The 26,546-nt window shown below is 38.1% G+C and overlaps 1 protein-coding gene across 1 annotated transcript; it reads right to left on the bottom strand.

The window, feature by feature from the left end:
* Positions 1–1,469: 1,469 nt before the first annotated feature.
* DDX43 (DEAD-box helicase 43) lies at positions 1,470–25,826 on the bottom strand. The gene is made up of 16 exons (XM_015817489.1): positions 25,511–25,826; positions 21,196–21,251; positions 20,804–20,936; positions 20,319–20,468; positions 18,698–18,779; positions 13,767–13,923; positions 13,568–13,686; positions 13,098–13,208; positions 12,449–12,590; positions 10,751–10,851; positions 8,722–8,809; positions 7,315–7,442; positions 5,266–5,375; positions 4,059–4,197; positions 2,485–2,572; positions 1,470–1,583 (listed from the first exon to the last, which is right to left on the bottom strand). The coding sequence occupies exons 1-16, from the start codon at positions 25,824–25,826 to the stop codon at positions 1,470–1,472; spliced, it is 2,034 nt and encodes a 677-aa protein (XP_015672975.1).
* Between the last annotated feature and the right edge of the window lie 720 nt (positions 25,827–26,546).

Raw genomic sequence — 26,546 nt, 5'->3', positions numbered from 1 at the left:
GCTGCCTTTTGACTTTGGACATAGGAACTCTTAACATCCAAACAATGAAAATGGACACTCGGCTGGAAGAACTGCTGACTTAACCAACATTGTGCATTGGGATATCATTGGATTATGTGAAATACAACAAAAAGGCAAAACAAAAATAGTTGTACTTGATAGGACTGGGACTCTACACTAGGGGTACTGAGAATGGACAATATGACAGAGTTGGTGTTCTCATTCACCAAAAGCTGAAAGACTCTGTAGTAAAATTTGAAAATATATCAGACATAGTAGCCCAATGCATCATTCAATTGAACAAACAATACAAGCTTCATATCATCCAAACGTATGCGCCAACAAAAAGCTATAGTCATGATTAGGTTAAAGAGTTTTATGATGATGTGACCCGGCTTCAAGACAAAGAAAAATGCTGATACAAAATACTAATGGTGTCTTTAATACAAGAATAAGAAGAAGAATAATTAGAGAAAAAGTGACCGGCCCATATGGAAGTGGTGAATGAGTGTGCAAAATAAAAAATGAGTGTGCAAAATAAAAAATTTTGTTGAGGCGTAATTTACAGAAACATGTGCCAGCTCGATCATCGTCCGAGTTATAGGAACAGTGCTAGGTGTTGGACTTCCTGGACATGTGATGAATAATTTTTGAACTCATGGCTGCTGGCTGAATAACCAGGGCCAGCAGTCTTGCCAGAAGCACTGACCCTGTAACTTGGACAATGACCGAGCTGGCATGTATTTCTGTAAATTGCGCCTCACCAAATTTTTTATGGAGACATTGTTCATCTGGCTGTGATCTGGACACATCTAAAGTGGATAGATGTTCTTTTACTATTTTCTCGCCTATTTTGAGCTATTTTTAAAGTTGAGGAGGGGAAGATCTGTTCCCCTGTTATGTTTCTTGAACATATGACAATTTATTAAGATTATTCCATAAAGAAGAATGCTACCAAAATTACAAACCCTGAACTAAGAGAATATGTTCTATAAGCCATTAATCTGAAATTACTTTTTAAATCAAAAGCACAAGTACTTTACAAGACAAATGAGGCAAACCTAAACCAATTACAAGGCACCATAATTTATTATGTTATTTCTAAACTTCAACAGCCAATGTGCTGGTATTAAAGAGGAGGAAATCCTTTTGAGGTAATAGTGCTTTTTAATATTTGCTGCCAAAGTGAGACAATGCGATAAAGTAAATCCCAGAGTGCGTTACAAAGGTGTTTATTCTCAAATTTCTTCAAAACAGTCATCATAGTATCATAGAATTCAAAGCAGCAGAGAACATTCTTAAAGTTGTTTCAAATCTGGTACCAAACAGAACTTAATCTGTTTGAGAAAGACTGAAAAAGCACCTTTCTTGAAGAAAATCAGGCTTCATACATTTTTGTTGTTGTAATAGCACACAAGTCATTCTGCTGAATTTTCCAAAGGTACTAACTTATACTGTTTCCAGATAGTCTAGAAACCTTTCTGTGGTCGCCTTCGAGACCTTCCTAAACCATTTTCGATTTCCTTTTTCAACTGGAATTGCTTATATCTTTCAGCCATCAAAATGAGTTCTTCAGGAATCACCTATTAAAATTAAATCAACAATTATTACATTTTCAATTTCTATAAATTAAAAAAAATCATGAAAATATTCTACAAAACATTTTCTGTAATATATATTCTATAAATATCTTCTAAAAGATAAATTAATCCTGTTTGCATCAAGTTAAATTAGGTTTGAGCATTTACTCCTAAAAATGCACATTGAATAAGAACTCGTCAGTAGTTGCAAAAACAGACAATCAACTTGATACAACTCTTTTTTTTTAACTGTCTGTATCTTTAAAAAAGTATTTTGTAAAAAATTCTGGAGGTCTTTCTGGAGTATATGGATGGTATTGAACTTATTGGCTATATCAGAGGGAGACATTTGAACTCAGATGTATAAATCAGTTATCTAAGTTCCTTCTAATTTTTGAGCAATTTCCTCCTGTGATATTTTGTGGAGACAATTCAAGGCTACAAGGGCAGGAAAGGAAAATCTGATGGTACAAATTATCTTCTGTTTGTGGAAACAATATAGTTAAACTAGGAGATTCATGTTACCATAATCAGTCTATAATACTGTAGTGAATATGAAAATATTTGGTAATGATTTGGGATTAGTCTTTATACTGAAATTTGCAAAAAGTTCTATCACAAATTTAAACGGTATAATATAAAACATAAAATAAAAACTGCAACCTAACATTTAAATAACAAAACAGCAAATTAACATACATTTCGTAGCAGCAACAAATTTTAATCACAAGCTATTCTATAATATAGCAAACATTTACACAACAGTTCTAAGTTCAATTTTGGAAACTAGTCAAAAATTTAAAAATCAATGTAAATGTGTGTTTAATGTTTTATATTATTTTAATCAAATAAGGGTAAAAGGAGGAACAGAAAAAAGTAGCAACAAGCTTAGTTATGATGTTACCTGGTTTCCTCTTTTTAAAATGTCAATCAACTCAGATGCAATTCGCCAGTCAGCCCTTGTTACAAGTGTTATAGCTTCTCCCTTGCGTCTATGTAAAAGAAGCAAACAAAATAAATAGCTCATATCTGTGTTTTGTTTTTGCTTAACATCAATCCAATTTCCCCCCCAAATAAAGAAGGGGTTTAAATATTTTTCTGTAAGACACCCTTTTTATAGACTTGTACTGATAATTTATTAAAATTTCCATTTTTAAATCATTTTCTGCCTTTAGACTCTTAGGTAATAAAAACGGATTGCTAGTTTCTGAATGATTGAAATGCACCAGTGGTAAATATCAAACTTCTACTCAAGTAGCAGTTAAGCAGATTATGGCAGGAGAAGAAAATATACATGTTATCTTTATAATTTATTCTGTGCAGAAACAGAAAAAAAATGTCTTACTGCTAAAAAGGGTCCATGTCTGCCAAACATCAAATGGATAGCTCCGTATTTTTAATCGGACTATCAACATTCAAAACATGGGAAAAAACCCAAAATGGACAGATTTAGCCACTCCTGCCTGAGTGCGTAATGAAGATGAATATTCTGGAGTAAATGATATTTTGGAGACCTTTAATGATGGGACAGCTATAGAGCAGAGGTCCCCAACATTTTGGGCACCAGGGATCAGTTATGTGGAAAGGTTTTTCTGCCAACCGGAGGGGGTGTGGTTTTGTGTGCTGCCTGCATCCCACGGATGGGGCCTTGCTTGTTTGTGAGGACAGATTGTTGGCATGCACAGCCTGGTACTGGTCCACGGATCGGGGGTTGGGGACCCCTGCTACAGAACACAGGTTGCCATTTAGATATTTGAAGTTCCAGGTGATTAGTTAGAGTGGGTAAAAAGAGTTTACTAAAAAGCAATCCATCCTCATCTGCTCCCTTCTGACATAGTCCAATCTACTTACAAAGGTAAAGTTGTGTCTGACTTTAGGATGCAGTGCTTATCTCCCTTTTCCAGCATTTTCCAAACACATTTGTGTGGTCATGTGGTCAACATGACTATGCACTGAGGGGCACGGAATGCGGTTATCTTCCCACTTAAGTGGTACCTATTTATGTAATTGCATTTGCATGTTTTCAAACTTGGTGGGTAGGAGCTGGGGCAAGTAACAGGAGCTGACCCCATCATGCGGCGCTCAGATCCTAAATCCAGGCTGCCAGCTTTCCAGATGACAAGCCCAGTGTCTTTAACTTCTGAGCCATTACACTTCCTCTACTTACAACAGGGTCCTTAACTCTTGAGAAAAACATTCTTGCAAACCTGACTGGCAGGAAAGTCCCAATACCCAATATATTTGAAAGTATACTTACATAGAAATATGTTTTCTTTTTCCTCTCATTTCCTCAAGTAACTCTTTGGAATAAATTATTTTTAATAGGAAAAAGAGAAATCTGTTCAGCTGATGAATCTTGTCATGGGAGAGACTGCTACATTTCCCTGTACTCTAATGCATCTGATATAAGATGCAAAAATATGCTGATGAAAACACTCGTAATTTCTACTTGGTAACAAAGAAACAAGTCTGACTTACCCAGCTCGTCCAGTACGGCCCACTCTATGAACATATTCTTCAATGTTACGAGGGAAATCAAAATTAAAGACATGCGTAATATCTTGCACATCAAGTCCACGGGAAGCCAAATCTGTCGCTATCAATACACGAACTTTGCCTAGAACAAGCAAAATAAAAACTGGTAATTTTTCACAATACATTTGAATGAAGTGTTATTTATCTGTGGTTTTTCTAGCAATTGGCACTTATGAAAATCTATTTCCGCTTGGATTGTTCCAGACCCTAGCATTTTTTATGGGAATGCTCACTTGCCTTATGTACCGTTTGAGGATCAGACTTTGCCAATTCTAATCAATTCTGAACACCACCACAGTTGATCAAAATTGAAGCAAACTGTAATTAAAGTCAAGATGGCCAAGTTGAATGAATTTGCAGCAAACATTCATAGGACCACAGTTAGAAGTAACAGTGGAATAATAATATGAGAGGAGGGGGGAGAGAGAAAGAGAGATATGAAGTAGCACTGAAGTAGCTGAGTACAGAAAAAAGCACAGGGAAGTATTTTCTGATACAAATGGAAGACAGAGACTTTTTTGGGGAGGAGGAAACCATTTGTGCTGTAAAAACATTTTATAAAACTCACTTGAATGAAGAGAACAGAGTCCATTAGTGCATCTTACTAACATGGTAGCATGGCCAAGCTTAAGTTTGTCGGATTTCATATTGCATGCTTAACAGGCTTTATTTTTTCTAATAATGGCTAAAATAAATTTTTCATTGGAAAGATTCATACTAATTGATGAGTGAGGCTAAAGCGGCTGATCAGGGTTAAAAGCTTGGCCAGAGATTCACTCATATAGATGGGCTGATATGGATTGGCCAGTATGGGGCAATCATTTTCTATAAAACCATTTTTGTAGATGTAGGTTATCAAGGAAGCCCATTATCCTGAGATGTGTCTTATTTTTTAAAAGACCTCTCAAATCTGTGATGTAGTTGATTGTATTTAAATTAGATCTGGTCTAGAAAGAAAAACTCATGGCCCTGCCCTTATCAATAGCACCATTTAATATGAAAAGGTCAATTCTATAACTTGGATTTTATTGTTATTAATTCTCTGTTGAAATCTTTCCAAGTTGCTCAAACCCTGTAATAAAGATCTGAATGAGTTTATATTTTGATTGTTACATAATAACATTATGTTAAATTGATTAATTACGATTACCTTTTTTGAAATCCTCCAAAGCTTGTTCACGATCACACTGTTCTCTATTGCCATGTAAAGACTGAACTGGAATTCCTTGAAGTCCAAAATCACTTGAAAGGTCATCAGCCCTTTTGAAAACAATTTCATCATTTTTTTCCCTAACTTAATGGTTTCTGATTATTAAGAAAAATCCCATTCCCAAATGTCATTTCTACTATTATTAACTATGGTAAAGAGAAAGGGAAAAAAATAAGTTTGAAGTGATAAAAATGTTAGTTTTACACAGGAAGAGTATTATTCCTATGCAAAATCTTTTAATATATGATTTATAACAACCAAATTATTCCACAACATTGAAACGTATCATCGTATAAAGTACAAATACATACAACTCAAATATTCTAGAGTTTTCATTCCAGAATGTACAAGAAAGCATTTTTGATTCCCCAGATTTTTGTGCTGTAGGTGAAAATTCAGTTGAAGTTTTATGTTAGAAGATAACTCAAATATGTCAAAATCTTATTTTATACTTTAAAAAAACAGACTTTCACATTGAACATCTTATACAGTCCTATGCTCTAATTACAGGAACCAACAAAATAGGATTGTCATAGAAATTCAATGGCAACATGACTGATTTCTAGCAGCAAAATAGCCAAATTTTCAGTAGTAGAATTTCTTTTGTTCAAAAGGGAATGGAGTAGAACTAGGAAGTTTTTGGAAGGCAAAGGCACTTCCTTTCCCACCTTTAAAGTTTACTTAGAGAAAATAGTGTGGAATTGTCTTACAAATTCAATTACTTTGGTATTGCAAAGCATGTTTTATTATTTTTCTAATTTGTGTGAGGTTGAGAAGGCTAAATGAGGGGTGGGGCTGTTTGCCTCCTCTTCCCATTCTTAACTTCCCCACAAATTAAAACAAAACAAAACAAAACAAAAAACTTACAAGTGATACCAGAGCTTGCTGGAGTCCTTTGTAAGTTCAAAAGGAAGATCTGTGACCTCCTATCCCTCAACCACTGTTAGCCCCTGCTTTAAATAAATGAGTCTGATTATGCAGTATGTCATCCTGCTACTAGTTCACTAAATTAGAAGCATAGCTTTTATCTTTTCTGTTTCCAAGATAACCACAGGAGGCAAAGAGTGAGGCCAATAAAAATAGATGCAGCTTCTGTGATTGTACACATGACCACTCAGTCACACAGATAAGGACTGCCAAAGAACACTGCTAAATTTATCAATGAATTTGATTCCAATGAATATTAATGGCTGGAAGAGATAAACTACTATATGAAGAAAATACTCCAGAAATGGTCATTGTTATAATCAAATGTCTATAGGTTGCAACTATTGATTGAAGACTAGCAAACTCCTAATTCTATAAATTATAGTGCCCTTGTGTATCACTGGCGGGGAGAAATCAAAAGGTAATTTCTGGCTCAGATAAAAGTACTCTTGACTTCTGCTGTAAGGAAAATATAAGGAACAGTTTCACTGAACAGTGATTAACTTAGGAACAGTTGCTAATGCTTACAAACCTGAACTGAAACTAAGACAGTGTACTGCTGCAGAGGAATAAGCCAGGGTACATTGACAGCACTAATTACCTGACAGCTCATTCCTGCAAAGGATTTTTTTCACTTCATTTGTTGAATAATCCACAGCGAATTGGTTTGCACCTAACATTGACATGTTATGTCAAATTAAGCCAAAAGCAAACAAACTATATTATGGCTTTGACAACCTAAGGAAGCACTAAATATATTTTTCTTTGATTTCCATTATAATAATTGAATTAGAAAAGGACAATCATGTTTAGAATTTAAGCTATCTTTAAAGAACATACGTTTAAATTAGTCTTTTAGTTAGCTACGTATACAGCACATGCTTTACTATAGAAAGTTTTAATCTTAATGCCAGTTAAATATTCAAATAGGAAATGATGAAAAAAGATATTTCTGAGGGAAAAAATAAGTAGTTCTAGGTGAACTACTAGAGCAAATAATACTGGACTATACAGAATAATTGTTATAATTTAAGCTCATTTGTGTCAAGCTTTTCTACATACGTAAGTTTTTTCCCAACAAAAATGATGACCTTGTCATCAGACTTCATAGTATCAACGAAATGATGTATGAACGCTCTTTTTTCTTCTTCTGGAATAATAATAATCTTTTGCTCCACGGTATTCACTGCCTGTAAAACGAAGTTTATTACAAAATTAATGGCTTATTGCATATATTGTCAAAGCTTCTTATAAGAATTGTAGATACTGGGATAATGTGGAAACAAAGTGGAACATTTAAAAGACTTCTGAATAATATGCATGCAGTTTAGAAATGACAGAGCATTGCTGAAGGACTATTCTTCAAATAATTACTTTATAAATTTTTCATTTTGACAATATAGTACTGATTTTTTTTAAATTACTCAGCAACTTAAACTTGTCAGCAATTGACAAATGAAATGACATTGTTGCATACACCTAAACTTTGGTAAAATGAGAAAAAACAAAATTATGAACCTTATCTAAAAGGAAAGTTTAGAGCACAGGTTGGCAACCTGCGGCTCCGGAGACACATGTGGCTCTTTGAGCCTTCCCCTGTGGCTCCCAGCCTCCTCTGCCATTTGCAGAGAGTGACAGAGACAGAGAAAGGCACTTGCGCTTCCCTGCTTCTCTCTGTCTCTCTCTCTCTGTCTCTCTCTCTCTGTTTCTGTGTGTGTGTGTGTGTGTGTGTGTGTGTGTGTGTGTGTGTGTGTGTGTGTGTGTATGTAAAAAAGAGTAGACTCACGGTGTTCTCCGACAAGCTGAAAAGCTTTTGGGGCGGGGCTCCTCCCTTTGCTGCGTCTCTGCAGGAAGCAGGAAGGGCAGGAGAGAGCTAGCCAGCCCAGCCATGCTGACTCAGGAATTCTGGGAGTTGAAGTCCATGAGTCATAAAAGAGCCGAGGTTGCCTACCCCTGAGCTTGTTGGAGAACAGCTTGAAGCCAGCTTGCTAGGTGAGCAGAAGATCGGAGAGAGGGGGAGAGAAAGAGAGAGAGGGGGGGAGAAAGAGAGAAAGAGGGAGGTAGAGAGAGAGAGGAAAGAGAGAGAGAGTGGGGGAAGAGGACTGGCAGACCAAGGGCAGAAAGAGAGAGAGGGAGGATACATGCAGTATTATCTTCATTTTAGATATCAAATGGGTTTTGCGGCTCCCAGTGTTTTGTTTTCAGTGGGAAATGGGTCCAAGTGGCTCTTTGAGTGTTTTGGGTTGCCTACCCCTGGTTTAGAGTCAGACAAGTTATCTAATTTGAAACGTCTTCACTTTGAAATTTCCTTTTAGCGTATTTTTCTTAAAGTGGGATATTAGTGTGCTATTTTGGGTTATTGTCATTTTCACAAACACAGTATTTTTCCACATATGGATAGTAAGATCAGACATTTTTGGTATATATTAATTGTGGATATGTACAATATTAATGCTCAGCACAACTCACCGCTAAATCTAGAGTTCCAACGTATACAATAATTGGATCTTTCAAGTATGATTTCGCAAGACGACGAACACCATCTGGCCATGTAGCACTGGTGGAATTAAAATAAAATGTTTTAAAATATTTTAAGATTATTTCCTCTATTCTAATTCTCTTGCTATTTCTATAAAAAAACTCATATCAATCCAGCTGCATTTAAAACTTGCTAAAGAAACCCAAGGATTTTATTACTATTTGTTTAACTGCTTTGTTCCATGTCATGGCATCTGGCATCCTTCCATCTCATAAACATTTTCATGCATGCATTCATCCTTTGCATTTATAAAAAATCTGATTTAATTATTTCTTTCAAAGAGATTAAAACAGCTTTTAAATTATTTGAAGTGTTATGTATTTCCCAAAATTATATAGTAAACTTAACAACTCTGTGGATCATGGAGGTCAATTGAAAAAAACAGACACTAGTACTTTCAGAAACATGATACCACCATTCTAGTTCCATAGTGAAAGAGGGTCTTATTACAAAGGAAAATAAGATATTGCCGATGAAGAGAAAAATTAACTCTTAGAAAAAGGTCATGTCTTGGAAATGAACCAATCTATGCTAGCATGAATGAGATATTTGCTTGTTTGTTTATGTATGTATGTATGTATGTATGTATGTATGTATGTATGTGTATCTATTTATTTATTCTTCACATTTTTGTATTGCCCATCTCCCTCAAAGAGGTGGTGAATAATGTTAAAATATAAAATAGCATAAATCAAAGTTTAAATTTTTTAAGAGGGGGCAAGAGATTAAAATTAATTAAAAGGCAAAAGGGGGGCTTTCAGGGGAGTAACCAACCTCGGGGATGCATGCTTTCCTGGGCTCCCCATGCAAGGCTGCAGAGCCATGTCTTAACTCCTTTTTGGAAGACCAGGAGAATAAGCCTGTCTTACTTCCAGGGGAACAATATTCCACAGGGCAGGGGCAACGGCAGAGAAGGCTAACTAGACCCCCACAAATTGGAATTATTTAACAGGGTCTGAACATACTTTCCCTGCCCCATATACCTTCAAAGAGGGATTGGGGTTAGAAAGAAACATTTGCTACTGACAATTTAGTAATAAATATAGAGAGAAATGTTTACAACAGATATGCAGTCAATATGCTGACTTACTGGCCTAATGTGAAGACAGTGGATATTCTGTATAAGAGCCCCTTTCTGAGGGAGATGGGTGGTTCATAAATGTGAACAATAAATAAATAAATAAATAAATAACACTAATATAATAGTCTAATAGATATTTCTGTAATAACAGACTTCAACAGATAATTAGAACTGCAGAAAAAACAATTGCAAGCAGCCTGCCTTCCACTGACGATCTGTACACTGCTTGAACCAGAAAGAGGGCTGAGAAAATATCCACAAACCCCTCACGTCCTGGACATAAACTGTTTCAACTTCTCCCTTTTGGATGCTGCTATAGGGCATTGCATGCCAAAACAATTAGACACAAAGACAGTTTTTTCTCTCCATGCCATCACACTGCTGAATTCCTAATTTACACAGCACTGTCTTAGGCGTAAAAATATTTACCCCTGTAGTAGGGCTGTATTGATATTATCTTTCTCATCTTTCCTACTACTTTCTATAGGTATCTATGATTTTATCACTTGTTGTATCTTATGATTAATGATTGTAACTATAATCTATGATATACAGTATGATCTATCACTTTGTTGTTGTATTACACTGAGAACTGATGCACCGGAGACAAATTCCTTGTATGTCCAATCACACTTTGCCAATAAAGAATTCTACTCTATTCTCTAGGCAAGGAAACAACCACATGGTGTCTGGGGTCAAATATTCTTTCTAGATGTAACAAAGGCTCTATGTTTCCAATTTAAAATAAAAATAATTTAAAATGAAAGGGCCACAAAGAGATATATAGATTGTTTTTCTTTGCAATGTGATATAAAACAAATTATGTATTTTCTGTATAGTACATATTTAGGCAATAATATCCGTCAAAAGTATATTACCTGGTCATAACTGTTTGTCTATCAGGACGTACATCTAGCAAAATCTTCATTATTTGAGGCTCAAAACCCATATCCAGCATTCTATCTGCTTCATCCAATACCTATGAAAAATACTGGTTAACTACTGTTGATTTCAATGTACTTGATGATCTGACATTGGATATAAAAATCTGATAATTAATAAATTACTAACTGTAGACTATATTTCTATACTTATTTTTCTTGCATTATTCTTTTGTTCTGCTTTCACCAGTAAAGCACAGTTAATATGTATAAAGTTCTTAAACTAATGTAATGTAACTGGCCAGAATACGGGGAAGTTAGAGGATACAATAGGCATTTGCATAACAAGAACAAAGGAATAAACAGGCTTTTAAAAATAATAAAAAATGAATATTAAAACAGATTATTTTTATAAATGAATTATATTGCATCAATACTATCCCACCTCAGCCCTTAAGTCATTCCTAGCCCTGTCTCCCTGTTAGGGGCAAGTATTCCCTGGCTTGGATTACGTGAATCTCTTTTTTTCAAATCCCTCCCTCCAGTGCTGCCACACTTTGAGGTAGTTCATCCCAGGGATGAATTCAATTTTCTAATTGTCAGTAGGCCAGCATCTACTGGAAGAACAGATTCCTTGTTACATCTCATCCTTACTTTAAAAAACCTGGAGGGCCTTTACAGAGTATCAAAGCATGCTTGTTACTGGAGAATTTTTTTTTTCATAGGTAATACTGTTACCAGTTTTAGATTTTAGTATGTAACTGTATGTCAACCCAAACTCAACTAATTCATTTCTAGACTGGAGTTAACTTGTATTAGGATTTTAATCTGCTCACTGTAATAGTAGTTAAAATTAATTTTGGATCTGATTCTTTGGATCAATCAATGCTAGCAAAGTTGGTTTTCTTCTAGGAAAAACAGCATAGCCTCATGTTTAACTTGCTGTGGCCACTCAACATAATCTTTGATAAATGTTGGGCTACACTAGACTTTGGCAGAAAGTCCATCTGGAAATACTGAGTGATATATCGAAAACTCCTTAGATTTATTTATATCTTTCTAATCTATTTAAATAAATAGATCTAAAACTCCTTAAAGAGTAGACAGCTTTGTGGTGGTGGTTCTGTAACTGATTTTTTCTTTATACAAGGATCTCCAAACTTGACAATTTTAAAACTCGTGGACTTCGACTCCCAGAATCCCTCAGCCAGCCATGCTGTCTAAGGAATTCTGGGAGTTGAAATCCAAAAGTCTTAAAGTTGCCAGGAGCCCTGCTCTATATAGTACCTATTTCTCGGTGCAATATCTAGTCTCCAGGGTCTGGATACCCGACACCGGGTGATGGCCCGGCACCGGAGAACCGGCGGTCCGGTACACTCATCAACCCGTCACGTGTACGCGCATGAGTGGGGGGAACATGATGGGGGAACATGATGGTAACGAACGTCGGACAAACATGTACGTGTGCGTACACACCGGTGTAAGTGCAAACGCGATGCACGCGTAAGGCACCTGCCCCTCCCTCTCCCACCGGGCCAATCCAAAAAGGTTGGAGACCCCTGTTATAGATATTCCTATTTAAAAGGAAAACTGGAGGAGAGAATAACATGAATAGACTTAGAAGATGTTCCACCCAGTTATTAATATATGAATATTTTACAAGTTCCAACCTAATGCATAATGGTGACTACTTACTAAATATGTTACGCTTTTCAGATTTATGAAACTGTTCATTTGCAGGTCATTCAATCTGCCAGGAGTAGCAATAACAATGTCCACGCCTTTGGTAACCGTATTGATCTGTCCTTTCCGGTCTCCACCACCGTATATGCAAATGCTAGGAAGAATGTTTCTTCAATATTTAGAACTGAACTGACAAACTACTATCTTTTTAATATTTTACATTCTTCCCAAATTTTGCAAAAAGACTTTCATAATGTTTTACTTTCCTAAATAAGAGCAAGGTAAAGAACATTTGAGCCACTCATAAAATATCCCTTGCCTGAAAAACGTAAGGGGGTGTTGCTTTTTCCAATGTATCACTAATTTAATTAAAATAAGTGCTCCTTTAAGTTAGATCCAAGTATATAACATTACACATAGGAAAGGAAGAGGGTGATAGAAAAGGAATTCAAGGTCTGTTCCTGATTATCTATTCTGCTTTTCCTAATAGTTCTGAATGTACTGTCAATAATTGCTAGATGTTAGGTAGTTATAACCACTCTGTATCAAAATAAGATAATTTAACTTTAGAATACAGCTTAACATTTTAACCAAATCACTCTAAATGTTCAGAAAAAACACACTCTTAATACCTATCAAATAAAAGGAAGAAAATTAGTACCTTTTAAATCCTTTATAAGAATATTTTAAGCACTCTGCTTCAACCTGAAGGGCCAGTTCTCGAGTGGGAATGAGAACCAGCATCCCTGGTCCATTGCGTTTTTCTCTAGAACTGAAAAAAGTACCAACTTCTTTAGACAATCAACTTGAGGAAATCCTCAGAAAAGACAGCTAGTGACACCTAAAAATTTCAGTCAGTCCCAAATTCAAGAGGATAATTTCCACAGTTTAACTTGCATCCAAATTTAATTCAGTTTTGATTCAAATCAGCGTAAAGCCATATTCCTAAGCATAATTGTAAGAAAATAAGTTTAAAAAGCATGCATAATTTGCAACCTAACTATATTGCTTGATCATGACAGAGTCAGGGTGTCATTCTCATCCTATGGTAGGCAGAGCTACTTTACCTTACTTATCAACAGTGGTCTATTCCAACAGAATACAAGAGGTTTTATCTCATCTTTTTCTTACATTGGTTGTGAATCCAAATGAATAAATCCAGGCATTAAATAAGCTAGTGTCTTTCCGGTACCCGTCTGTGCTATTCCAATGAGATCAAATCCTTGAAGTATGATTGGCCAAGCCTGTGACTAAAATAAGAACTTCTGTGAATTTGCTGAAATGTAAACTGAAATGTTTTTCTACTAGTTAGATAATAAAGAAGAAATACCTGAATTGGAGTAGGTTTCTGAAAGCCAACTTTTCTTATATTTGCCATAATATCGGGATAATGTATAAAAGCATCTTCAAATTTACAAACAGGATTAGGAATACGACGTTTTTCACCATCTTTCAGGTCATCACATGAAATGCTATTGTTTTCTTTTCTTAAATCAAAAACCAAAGTTAAAGAATCAACGTTTTACATCAATAGGGACTATCAATTATTTTTTATGTGAGTGCTATCAGATGTTTATGCTAGATCAAGAAATTTTATGCACATGCCACAAACTTATTCTGGACAATTATATAAAAATTTATAATCAAAATCGATGAGAAAGGATGAATTAAATACTGTACATTGTAGTCTGAAACTTTTAAAGTAAGATATAATTCTACACATTCTTTAAAAAATGTGTTCTGAAATCAACATTTGGGGAAGACACAACAAAATGTCTGAATGTTTCAACCCTGAAATGTTTTGCTTACCTCTAGTCAATGCACAAAATTCATTTATGTGTGCAGATGCTTAAAGTATTTGTTTTTAAAAAGAATTCTAATGGAAAAATATACATAATGAAAATATTGTCTACATTTATAATAGATTCCTCAATGTACTACTTATTAGAAAAGATATAGCCATGAGCCTATAACAACTCTTTACATGTACATTTAAGAGGCTCTATTTCTCTGTCAGAACCATCTGCAAATGGTTCTCCAAAACTGAACTTTTCATCCTAACTTTGCTTAGAGTTTGTATTTGGGTATATATAGCCGAAGAACATAGGATACTGATTATGCCAATCAACAATGCTCAACATGCTAATGAATCTAATCTAGTAGTCTTTGCCTTTTTAGAAGGTACCCTGAAAGATCAACATCAAAGCACAAAATCATGCACAAATGTGCCACAAAGCATAATAGTGTTGGCATTTACAACAGGTATATGATAAGTAATATACAGTTCAGCAATAGTTTTTTGTGAGAAGAATCTGGATGTCTTGATAGACCACAGATTATGCATGAAATAGCACTGTGCTGCAACTGTCAAAACAGCCAATGCATTCAATAATACACATGTGTACAAGCGTACACACACACAAACACTCCAAAACACCTGAAGGCAGAACAGGAACCAATGGATGGACATTAATCAAGAAGAGAATCAATCTAGAAATAAGGAGAAATTTCCTGACAGAGCAATTAATCAGTGGAATGGCTTGCCTTCAGAAGTTGTCACTGGAGATTTTTAAGAGATTGGACAGCTTATCTGGCATAAGGTCTTCTGTTTGAGCAGGGGGTTAGACTAAAACAGGGGTCCCCAACCCCCAGTCCGTGGACCAGTACCGGTCCGCGGCATGCCAGCAACCGGTCCGCACAAACAAGGAAAGCCCCATCCACGGGATGCAGGCAGCACACAAAACCACGCACCCTGCGGTCTGTGGAAAAACCTCTCTCCATGGAACTGGTCTGTGGTGCCCAAAAGGTTGGGGACTTCTGGACTAGAAGACCTTTAAGATCTCTTCCAACTCTGTTATTCTTGAATTGAATCAACAGAGCTATCTCAACATCATATGAGGTGAAAATACTATTCTAGGTTTCATTGGTCAAGTTGCAGTTGGAATATTCAGTTTTGGTTACCATAATCTAAGAGGGATGCTGAACAAGTGGAAAGTATGAGGAAAGTAACAAAGATAGGGATAAGCTTGGAAGCTAAATCCTATGAACTATTAAGCTTCATAGCCTAAAGAAGAGAAGGCCAGAGTGGGTGGGAACTTGAGGGTAGCCTTCCAATATATAAAGGACAGGGAACAGGGTTTTATTCTCCATAGTACCTGAAGTCTACAGAGAGGGAGCCAAACCCTAACTAAGGAGTAATTTCTTGATCATGAGTTATCAAGCGGTAGAACAGCCTATCACCTGGATTTGCAGGTCCTCAATCACAGGGATTTTTAAATCAAGGTTGGATAGCCTATAACAGTGGTGGCGAACCTATGGCAAGTGTGCCAGAGGCGGCACTCAGAGCCCTCTCTGTGGACATGCGCGCCATGCCCCGGAGATGGCAACCGTCCCTCTTCAACCAGCTGCCCGCTAATTCGCTGAGGTCCCTGTGGCTGGATGCATCCCAGTACCCATGCGCTCACTGGCCTCTGTGTGCAGGGGCCGATGATGTCAGGCAGCAGCCGCCCCGTCCCCTGCCTCGCGACAGTGGCTCCCCTTCCCTGCCCTGCCTCATCCCACAGGACGAGCCTCCTGCCCCACCTGTCAGAGACCCCCTGGATTTCCGCCAACCCTGCCTGGCCTCCACAGGTGTCCCTCCCCACGAGCAACATCGAGGTGATTACGTCCACCTTGGCCACACCCACCCAGTCTGCCATGAGCACCACAGCCACGCCCACCCAGTGGGCCATGCCCACCTGGCACCCAGCGATAAATAAGTGGGTTTTGGGTTGCAGTTTGGGCACTCGGTCTCTAAAAGGTTCACCATCACTGGCCTATAATCTGGGATGTCTGGATTTTATTCAGATTGTACACTGTGTGCACAATTATTAGGCAACTGAGTATTTTGACCATATCATCATTTCTATCCATATTTTCCACATCCAAGTTGTATAAACATGAATGCTTAGTGGATATAAGCATATCAGGCGTATCTGGGTAATGAGGGAGGGTGTGGCCTAAGGAGATCAACACTTTATTAGGCATAATTATTAGGCAGCTTTTTTTCCTCAAGAAAATGGGCCAAGAGAGATTTAACTGACTGAAAAGTCAAAAATTGTAAAGTCTTTCAGAGGGATGCAGCACTCTTGAAATTGCTAAGATATTGGAGCATGAACCATCAAATGTTTTGTTGCAAATAGTCAACAGGGTCGCAAGAAACATATTGAGAAAAAAAGATGCACATTAACTGCCAAAGATTTGAGAAGAATCAAATGTAAAACTACCAAAAACCCTTTATCCTTCAGTGTTGTTATATTCCAGAACTGCAACCTACTTGGAGTGCCCAGAAGTTCAAAGTATTCAGTGCTCAGAGGCATGGCCAATGTAAGGGAGGCTGAAACCCAACCACCACTGAACAAGACATATAAGTTGAAAGGGCAAGACTGGGCCAAGAAATATCTGAAGACAGATTTTTTTCAAAGGTTTTATGGACTGATGAGATGAAAGTGACCCTTGACGGACCAGATAGATGGGTCCATGGCTGGATCAATAATGGGCACGGAGCTCCACTTTGACTGAGATGCCAGCAAGGTGGAGATGGGGTACTGGTATGGGCTGGTATTATTAAAGATGAGTTAATGGACCTTTCGGATTGAAGATGGACTAAAAAACAACTGCCAAACCTACTGCCAGTTTTTAGAATACACTTTCTTCAATCAACGGTACAGGAAAAAGTCTGCATCTTTCAAGAAGACTGTAAAATCGGTTAAAATCTAAAGTTTCTAACAAATGAGAAAAGTTTCTAATTTGAAATTAGAATTTGTAGTGTTTCTGAAATCTCATTCAGCAATTACAAACATATTCAGCTAAAGTTAAGGTAATTGTAAAATGGCATTTTTCATAAGTGTATGAGAGAGCTAAAGAACAAAAAGAATCTCATTAAACAAGGACCGGTCTTAAGTTGTTTTTTTTTAAATGGTGGGTCCCTAAGATGCAAATAATTCAGATACAAGGTTCATTATATAAGATTATTTAAAAAATAAACAAAGAAAAAACACCTTTCTTTCAGTGTGTAGCAAGAGCAGCCTCTAGTGGCCTTTATGGATAAATTCATATATGAGCGTTTCTTACTGCAATCTGAAAATATAGTTTGGAAATCAAATCTGCAAATTATAGGGGCTTCTGTTATCATTCAGTATCAAGGTCTAGCTTGTAGTTATGTTTCTTAGATGAACAATTTGAAACAATATTTTGTAGGTTTTTTGACAAGAAATTTGTTTGGTATACTAGTGGTTCTATGATCCCTGGGGGTCCCCCAAAACCCTCAGGGATCCATAAAATCAAAATTATTTGCCAAAATTATTCCACCCGAATCTGAATAGTATGTTTTAATATTGATGATTAAGATATTCAGACATTTAGATATTTCTTATGCATATATGTATGGATGTTCTTCTTTAAAATTAATCATAAAATTATGGCTTTACTCTTATGGTGACATTTAACCCAATAAAAAAGTAGGAATAAAGGGAAAAACTTAATAAATGTCTTCAACTGAATAAAAACCATTATTCCTACCAGTAAACCTTCTCAGCCTAAAATATATTAAAACTACTTTTGTATGTTGATTCACTCATTTCTGATGAATAAGTTGAATACTTTTTGCACAAAATATATCTTCCAAACTAAATATCTTGCAAGATCAAATTGGTAATGTGGTTGCTCTACTGTTTTATAGGAAATATTGTTATCACTGATACTAAAAATCTATGAAAATAAACCACATCAGACTAATCAGATTAGTAAATCAGATTTGCAAAAAAGCTTTAGGCGAAGTTTCTTTCAATTACTTTTCTTCTTTATGTGTTTCAGAAAGCTCAAATACTGAGAAATATATTGATTCACATCTAATCTTGGATACCCATATGTGAAGACTGAATCAGGACAACAGAGTTGATTTTCAAATTAATTAGAATTATTAATTTCCTGTATTTTTACATGGCCCAAACAAAATATCCTTAGAAAATACATAATCAAATAATAAAATGACAAGAACTATAAACATAGTAACTTTCATAAAACAGCAAGCACTAAAATGACCTACTGCTAGTCACTATATCTATCTTTGGAAATATAGAAATGGCCCATTTTGGTTTTATGATAATCATCCATCCATATCTTTGAAGGGTTAACTAAATATTTAATCGACAACTCCAGATCCAAATATCTAAAACATATCAGTTAAATATAAAGCATATGTTTCTATATCCTAATTCTTACCGCCATTTATCAACTTCTTCTTGTGACATAAAAGCAACATTTGGGGCTTCTTTGTAAAAGCACTTTTCAATTGGCGGCAAATCTGTTAAAAGTTAACAGAAAAGTTTGTTACAAGAGGTTAAATTTCTCACATTATAATTTGTAGCATTTTAAAAATAAATTCTATTCACGAGTTAAACCTAACAACTGCAGCAGGGGTTTCCTTTATAGAGAAAATACTGTTTTAGTATGGCTTGCAAAAAAAAAGGAATATAATAAATATGCAGAAATTTAAATTTCTTTTATATATTAGTTTTAAAAACATAAAAACTTACAGATGTTCGTTTCTAGATCTCTTTCTCTGCCCACTATACAGCTGTGGGCTATATCATGTTTCATCTGATCATTCCCTAGGTACCATCTCTTTTGTCTCCCATGGTCATTCCTACATACGATTACAGTTATACCACAAGAGAACCATATGCGTGGCTCAGGTCCATGACGCTCAACTTAATTTACAGATTATACCCAACTTTACCTCTCCTTTTCATCCAATGCAGGTGAGGTGGTTGGTACTGGTAGTCTGAAGTTACAATGGACCTCCACTTGAGTACTTGAGTACATGATTCTAAAGTTCCAATGGCCACTCCTTCCATGGCCATGTGACTGCATTTCAGGTGCTTGGCACCTGGTCCACATTCCAGCATTCCTCGGTCACAGTTATGCTTTTTACTTCTGGTTTTCGACAAAACCAGCCCATAGGGAAAAAACGGTTCACTTAACAACCATTGTAAAAAAAGGTTGTAAAATTAGGTTGGTCATAAAACTTACAACCATAATGGGCAGGCTCCATTATGGTTGTAAGTTGAGGACTACCTGCATTCTGAACAAGTACTTGGGCAGGGTAATGGACTAGACAAGGGTTAAATAACTGAGACTCAATCCAGGTAACTTGAAGATACTTTTTGTGCATGGTATATCTATCCAATGGAATGGTGCCCTGCCAGTCCTGGAGTAGTTCCCATCACTCTAAATATACAGGTTCAGTTTGGGAGTGGTCTCGGGTCCATCACTGTCACTAGAGGCCTGGCTAATCTGGAAACTTGAGTTGACTGAAAAACAGAAGCTAGACTGCTCACTAGTTCAGGTGGATATGAACATACTATAGGTAGTCCTCAACTTACGACTGGACATTTAATGACCTTTTGAAATTATGACACTTAAAAAAAGCTTCTTACGACCTGTCCAAAGTTACAACCCTTCAGTCAGTTAATCACATTTCAGGCACTTGGCAACTGACTCACATTTAAGACTGCTTATATTGTCCCATAGGCCCATGACCAAAATTTACCCATTTGGAAGAATGGATTCAGTTAAGAACTATGTAATTCACTTAACAATGACTCACTTTACAACCATCATAAAAATGGTTGCAAAATGAAGTCCAGTCACATGTTGTCCTGATATTTGACCAAAATCTTGTCCCAACTGTGGTCATAAATTGAGGACTACCTGTATGCCAGTATTCCACCATCTATGCTTACTGCTGGTCTGTGTCTTTTTCTGTGTTTATCCAAATCTTAAACGACTTATGATAGTTTACCTACTAAGGTATCATTCATTAAAAAAATATTACACTAACCAATCCACTTCATGGCTTCATATTTAGCTTTGTTTTCTCGAAGGGAGGCCCAGTTAATGGGTTGTTTTGGACTATTGAATCCAGAGTTGAAAATCACAGGTTGACTTTGACCGTATGAAGGATTTCCAATATCCTGGTATTTACAGGAATCTGTTAAAACAAAATCAGGCTCCAATTATTAAAACAGTTTCCTATCAGATTGCCGGGCAATTTAAATGAGGACAGGACAAATCTAACACTAGAATTACATAGAAATTGCACCTCAAGGCCACTTAAGGACAGTCTTTATCAATTAATTTTTTAAAAATATTTAACAAACAACCCTAAGAAAGGTGGGAATTTCATACTCCACTATTATATACATTTTACAAGCTTTTAATTTATTACTGCTTATCAACAAAGTGGCTAAATAGGTTTTCATTACTAAACCAATAAAAATTATCTGGATGCCTACATAACATGCATACCAAGTTTTAGAGGCTTACCTTTAATACATCTTTCTCCTGAATTGTTTTGGTTACGCCTTTCAATAAGATTGTCAATCAGCATTTTCGCTTTAGTTTGTTTTTCCTTTCCACCAAATATCTTTATTTCAGCCTCATAATTTCCCTTTATAACCTAAACAAAGATATTTAGATTAGGAATTAAAACTTAGAAAATGAAGCAATCTAATTGAATTGCAGTGATTTAAAATATATGACTTAAAACATTTACAAATATTTGTTAAAATATTTACACATAAGAATCATTAACTGAGTTAACTGAGTTCTCTTCCCAAATTCTCTTAGTTGTATTCTCCACAGACTGACCATAAAGTTACTCTTGAAGCATTTTTACCACATAGAAACTATCACATGTAAGAATTAGAACAGCTTACCTGTATTTTGCAACCTGATGATTCCTCAAGCTCCTTAATTTTACTTCCACCCCGACCTGTTGTAAAAGAAAGATTCATATGCAAAACTTTGCCACAATTTAAGTCCTGTCTTTTAACATATACATTGCCATTAACAACATTGTAACTTTTTAAAATCAAGAATAGAACAAATGCCTGCAATTCAATAAAAAACCCATAAATTTCAAATACAAATCCTCAAACCTTATACTGTTTTACAATATATTTTTTCCTTGTTCTCCAATGTCAACTGATATTTTAGTGATAAATTATAGAAGGAAAACAATCATTTTACTACATTCCCCCTTTTCCTTATATTTGTATTCTACCCATTTTTGAAGACTCTAGGTCAGGGCTTTTCAACCTTTTCACCCATTGTACCACTTTTAGGATATGGCAATATCCGAGTACCACCAGTCGCCTAGCAAGGTGTCAAAAACTTGACTAAAAGAAAAAGAAAAAAAGTGATAAAGTACAGGTAGTCCTCGACTTACAACAGTTCGCTTAGTGACTGTTCGAAGTTACAATGGCACTGGAAAAAGTGCCCCCCAAGCCACAGCCGAGCAAGACACCTACCTGCCCGCCCGGCCACGCTCTTCCTCCTGTCCGAGGTTCGCGCTCTTCCTCATGTCCGAGGTTTTCATTGTTGTGAGCATTTCTGTTGAGGATTGGCAGCAGGGGTGGGGTGGGGGGTGTTTGGTTTTTATTCCCCCCATCTGCTGGGTGATTGCAGCAGGTTTTGGTCACTTCACATGACCCTCGGACACTGTGACCGTCATAAATATGAATCAGTTGCCAAGCATCTGAATGTAAATCACAAGACCCTGGAGATGCTGCAACATTCCAGCTGATCGGCACTTCTTCTGGGCTCAGTAGAAGGGCCAGGATCAGTGCTGCTTTCCAGCTGATTGGTGCTTCTTCAGGGCTCGGCAGAAGCACCAGGATCAGCGCCGAGCTCCAGCTGGATCCTGGCGCTGATCCTGGCGCTTCCGCTGAGCCCTGACAGCCCTGCAGCTCCAGCCATCTCTAGCTCAGGATTGTGAGGTGCTGCCACCGATTCAGCTCATTCCCCTCCACCGCTACCACTTTTCTGGGATGGTCGCGTACCACCTGCCAGGTGCCAATGTACCACAGGTGGTACCCGTACCACTGGTCGAAAAGTCCTTATCTAGGTGACTACATCTATATGCAAAGTAATGTCAAACAATTTAAACTACCTGAAATAACCTCAGTGTACTTTACCAGATTATATTATAGTTAAGATGGATTTTCCCTAAATCCATCAGAATTCCTGCTAATAAACATTGATATTCAACAAAACAGCTACCTCACAAACACAATTAACAAAATACCTTTTGTAATAGCTACTCAAATTTATTAAAGTATTGAAGCAGTAATATGCCATCTTATATAAAAATGGCTAAATGAATTTCCTATGAAATTCATATTATTCTTGCTATGAAATATTCAGATATTTGAGCTCACTGATGACTATCAGAAATTTGATCTGTGATTGAATTTATAAACACTAGAAGTAATAAGCTCTTTGTGTTAGTCAGGTTTGCTTTTAAAAAAATAAAGACAACTGTTACGCAAGTATGCTCTCAGATTCAGCTTACGGTCATTTATTCACACTCACAGCCCTGGAAAACTGCCATACTCAAATCACTTTCAGTTCAACATTGAAGCACAAAGTTTTTTTTAAAATACACAGACATCCAGTGAATTTAAAATAAAGGTAGTCCTCGACTTACAACAGTTTTGTGACCGTTCTAAGTTATAACAGCACTGACAAAAGTGATTGACCATTTTTCCACACTTATGACCACTGCAGCATCACCATGGTTACATGATTTACATTTGGATGCTTGACAACTGGTTCATATTTATGACAATTGCAGTATCCTAAGTTCATGTGATCATCTTTTGTGACCTTCTGACAAAGCAAAGTCAATGGGGAATCCAGTTTAACTTAGCTGTTTTACTAATTTAACAACTGCAGTGATTCACTTAACAAATGTAGCAAGAAAAGTTGTAAAATGGGGCAAAACTCACTTAACAAATTTCTCACTTAGCAACATAAATTCTGGACTCAATTGTGGTTGTAAGTTGAGAACTACCTGTAACAATAAACTTTTACCAATTATAAAATATATCTATTTGCTCTTACATGCACTCTCATCCATTTAGCCAAAGTCCACAACTAGGCTGCCAGGCACTAGCCCAGGGGTAGGCAACCCAAAACACTCAAAGAGCCACTTGGACCCAACACTGGGAGCCACAAAATCCTTTTGATATCTAAAATGAAGATAACACTGCATATATCCTTTTTTACCTTTATTATACACACACACACATATATTAAAGGTAAAAAAGGATATATGCAGTGTTATCTTCATTTTAGATGTCAAAAGGGTCTTTCTCTGTCTCTCTCCTCTCCCTCTTTCCTTTCCCTCTCTCTCTTTCCTCTCTCTCTCTCTTTCTCTCCCCCCCTCTCTCTCTTTCTCTCCCTCTCTCCGATCTTCTGCTCACTTGGCAAACATGCCAGAGCCGCAGGTTGCTGACCTGTGCACTAGCCAGAGGAATGCACTAGCCAGAGGAATGGAAGTGATTCAAAGAGTGGGCAGGCTTCAGGATCCCTTTTATCCCCCAACAGTTCTGGCCTTGCTGGTGGGGAGGGGCTCCCCATGTAGCCCCAACTCCTTTGGTGGTGAGATTTGGAGAGGGGCAAGCCCAACTTTTGTCCTTTTGTTTCCTTAAGGACTTGGTTCCTTCCCCTGAGGGAGCTTTACCTGGCTTTTGTCTATCCTTCCTCTGTGCCTTCACCACTATAGGTATGGTGGCTTTGGCCTAGTCTCACACAACACCCATTGCTTTCATACACTCTAAAGCAGCTTGATATACTGCAAATGCTGACAATTGTAGCATCCTTCTTCCAACAAATACACACTTTACCTATGTTCTATGAAGTTAATTCTGGATACATCAAATCAATTAGCTAATAATTATTCTGTAGCAGTTATGTCTTCCTTATCCCTTTTTTTAACCAACTAAATTACAAGCAATTTTAGAAGATAAACCTTTGTAAGCTGGGTAAAGCTTTGTAAGCAGAAAAGTTTTAGATACGGCACATACAACTAAGGGAGGCTTCTTAAGCATAGTGACTTCCAGATGTTTTGAAATCCAGGTCCCCAAATCCCCAATTCGCATTTGAAAATTGAAGACCAAACTCTAGCGAAGACGAAGTTAGGAAAAGCTGCTAAGAAGCCATCCAAATCTACTTCTCATCCACAACTGCTGCAGCCTCTTTAGTTCCTTTTAGTGAGGGTTACATATTCAACCCTCATATATATCCAACACACTAAGCCAGTGGTTCTCAACCTTTTTAATGCCGCGACCCCAACCGGTCGTAAGTCAAGGACTAAACCGGTCGTAAGTCGAGGACTAAACCGGTCGTAAGTCGAGGACTACCCCACCGGTCATAAGTCGAGGACTTTCCCTGCCCGGGAGAACCGCGCATGCGTGGTTCCGCCCCCTGCGCCGGCCGAGGCGTAGCTGGCAAGCGGCAGAGACGGAGCAGGCCGACCACCAGCTGGCCCAGCCCAAGGGAGGTAAGGCACCCGCTGGAAAAGGGGGGGGGGAAATGGCGGACAAAAAAAAAATGGCGGACAGCCTTGCTTGGCGACCCCCATGAAATGGTCGATCGACCCCAAATGGGGTCCCGACCCACAGGTTGAGAACCACTGCACTAAGCCATACTGACATGGTTTGCTTGGCTTCCATTCAGTGCATTGCCCAGCCTGAACCGTGTTTCAAAACAACAACAACACAACAACAACAAAAACAGGTTAAACAAACCATGGCTATGTCCGACGTGTTAACTCGATTTTCCCGAGGAATTAGTCAATAGATTTTAGACCAGTGTTTCTCAACCTTGACCATTTTAAGGCAGGTGGACTTCAACTCCCAGAATTCCACAGCCAGCATTGCTGGCTGTGGAATTCTGGGAGTTGAAGTCCACCTGCCTTAAAATGGCCAAGGTTGAGAAACACTGCAATAGATTTGAGACTCAACAGATCTAGCTCCCCAGACCCGTTTAGAAACGTGCCACTACGTACTCCTTAGGCATAAAAGCCGGCTGGCTGACTTTGGGGCCAGTTACTTACTCTTCTTCAGCCCAAGCGCACCTCACAGGGTGGTTGCTGTGGGGAAAAACGGAAGGCAGGAGGATTAAGGTCTGTTCGCCGCCTTGAATTGTTTACTAAAAAGGCGGCAAACAACAGCAGCAACCGCTTACCTATGAGGGTGCCGACGAGAGCATTATCCAGGGGGAAGCACAACGGGAGCGACCCTAATCGCTGCTTGCCTCCTCCTCCTCCTCCTCCTCTTCCTCGTGCCCGATACTCCAAGGTCCCAGACTGGCGGGCAGACGCCGGCCGCGAGCCCCCTCTGTTCCCGCCGCCTCTCTCCTCTTTCTCTTCTCCTCCCACTGGTCGAGGACCCGAAGCCTGCGAAGATCCCGCCGTCTTCAACGAGGACCACTCGGTCGGGGGAAGCGTAGCATGGGAAGCGCGGGGCTGATCCTCTTCGCCGTCCGTCTCCCAGTCAGACATGGCAGGCAATGAATCCCCTCGACAGGGCCAAAAGAACCGAGACCGACACGCCGCCGGTTAGCCTTGCACGTGAGGCGGTTTAGCGCTCGTTGCCGGCAGCGGCTCTGATTGGCTGGCGCTTCGGTCGTGGCGGGGGATTGGCAGAAGCGCGGCCGTCTTGGGGCCGACCGTTCCAAATTGGTGAATGAATGCCTTTGTGTGGCTTTGAAGGCGGCTCTTACCCAAACGACTAACCTCAGGGGTAGGCAACCTTGGCTCTTTTATGACTCATGGACTAACTGTAGCGGTGGGGGACGAAAAGTGTCCGCGGAAATGATCACCAACCGCAGCCACCGTTACTCGCAAGTAAGCGGGTTGATGCCCTGTGTACCTCGCTTCGCAGGAAGTTTTAAATCCAGAATAAGTCCCACGTGGAGGGACTTCTTTCCTAGTTTCGGCTTCCTCGCTCTCCCGAACGATTCGCTTTAGGCTTAAGACTTAACATTTATCTGGGAACAAATCTGACTGGACGCGAGGCGGTTTTTCTTTCGAATAAACTTGCCTGGAGGATGGCTCTAAAGAGGCATCGCTGGATAGCAGAAAACCAGATTTAGATTTTTTTTTTCCTCCCTTCCTAAGAGGATCTACCCGCAGTGTTTCTCAACCTTGACAATTTTAAGGCATGTGGACTTCAACTCCCAGAATTCCACAGCCAGCAATGCTGGCTGTGGAATTCTGGGA

This window comes from Protobothrops mucrosquamatus, unplaced genomic scaffold (assembly GCF_001527695.2).
Source record: "Protobothrops mucrosquamatus isolate PMUCROS unplaced genomic scaffold, P.Mucros_1.0 scaffold594, whole genome shotgun sequence".
NCBI lineage: Eukaryota > Metazoa > Chordata > Lepidosauria > Squamata > Viperidae > Protobothrops > Protobothrops mucrosquamatus.
This window is presented reverse-complemented; position numbering and strand designations above follow the sequence as displayed.

Bases quoted from the DNA above. Each gene is read 5' to 3' on its own strand.
- DDX43 (XM_015817489.1), bottom strand. From the start codon at position 25,826: ATGTCTGACTGGGAGACGGACGGCGAAGAGGATCAGCCCCGCGCTTCC. The intron at 18,780-20,318 runs GTTAGTGTAATA...AACTTTTAACAG, and splicing joins TGAAGCCATGAAGTGGATTG to ATTTGCCGCCAATTGAAAAG. The intron at 13,687-13,766 runs GTATTTCTTCTT...TTCTTATTTTAG, and splicing joins AGAAACCTACTCCAATTCAG to TCACAGGCTTGGCCAATCAT.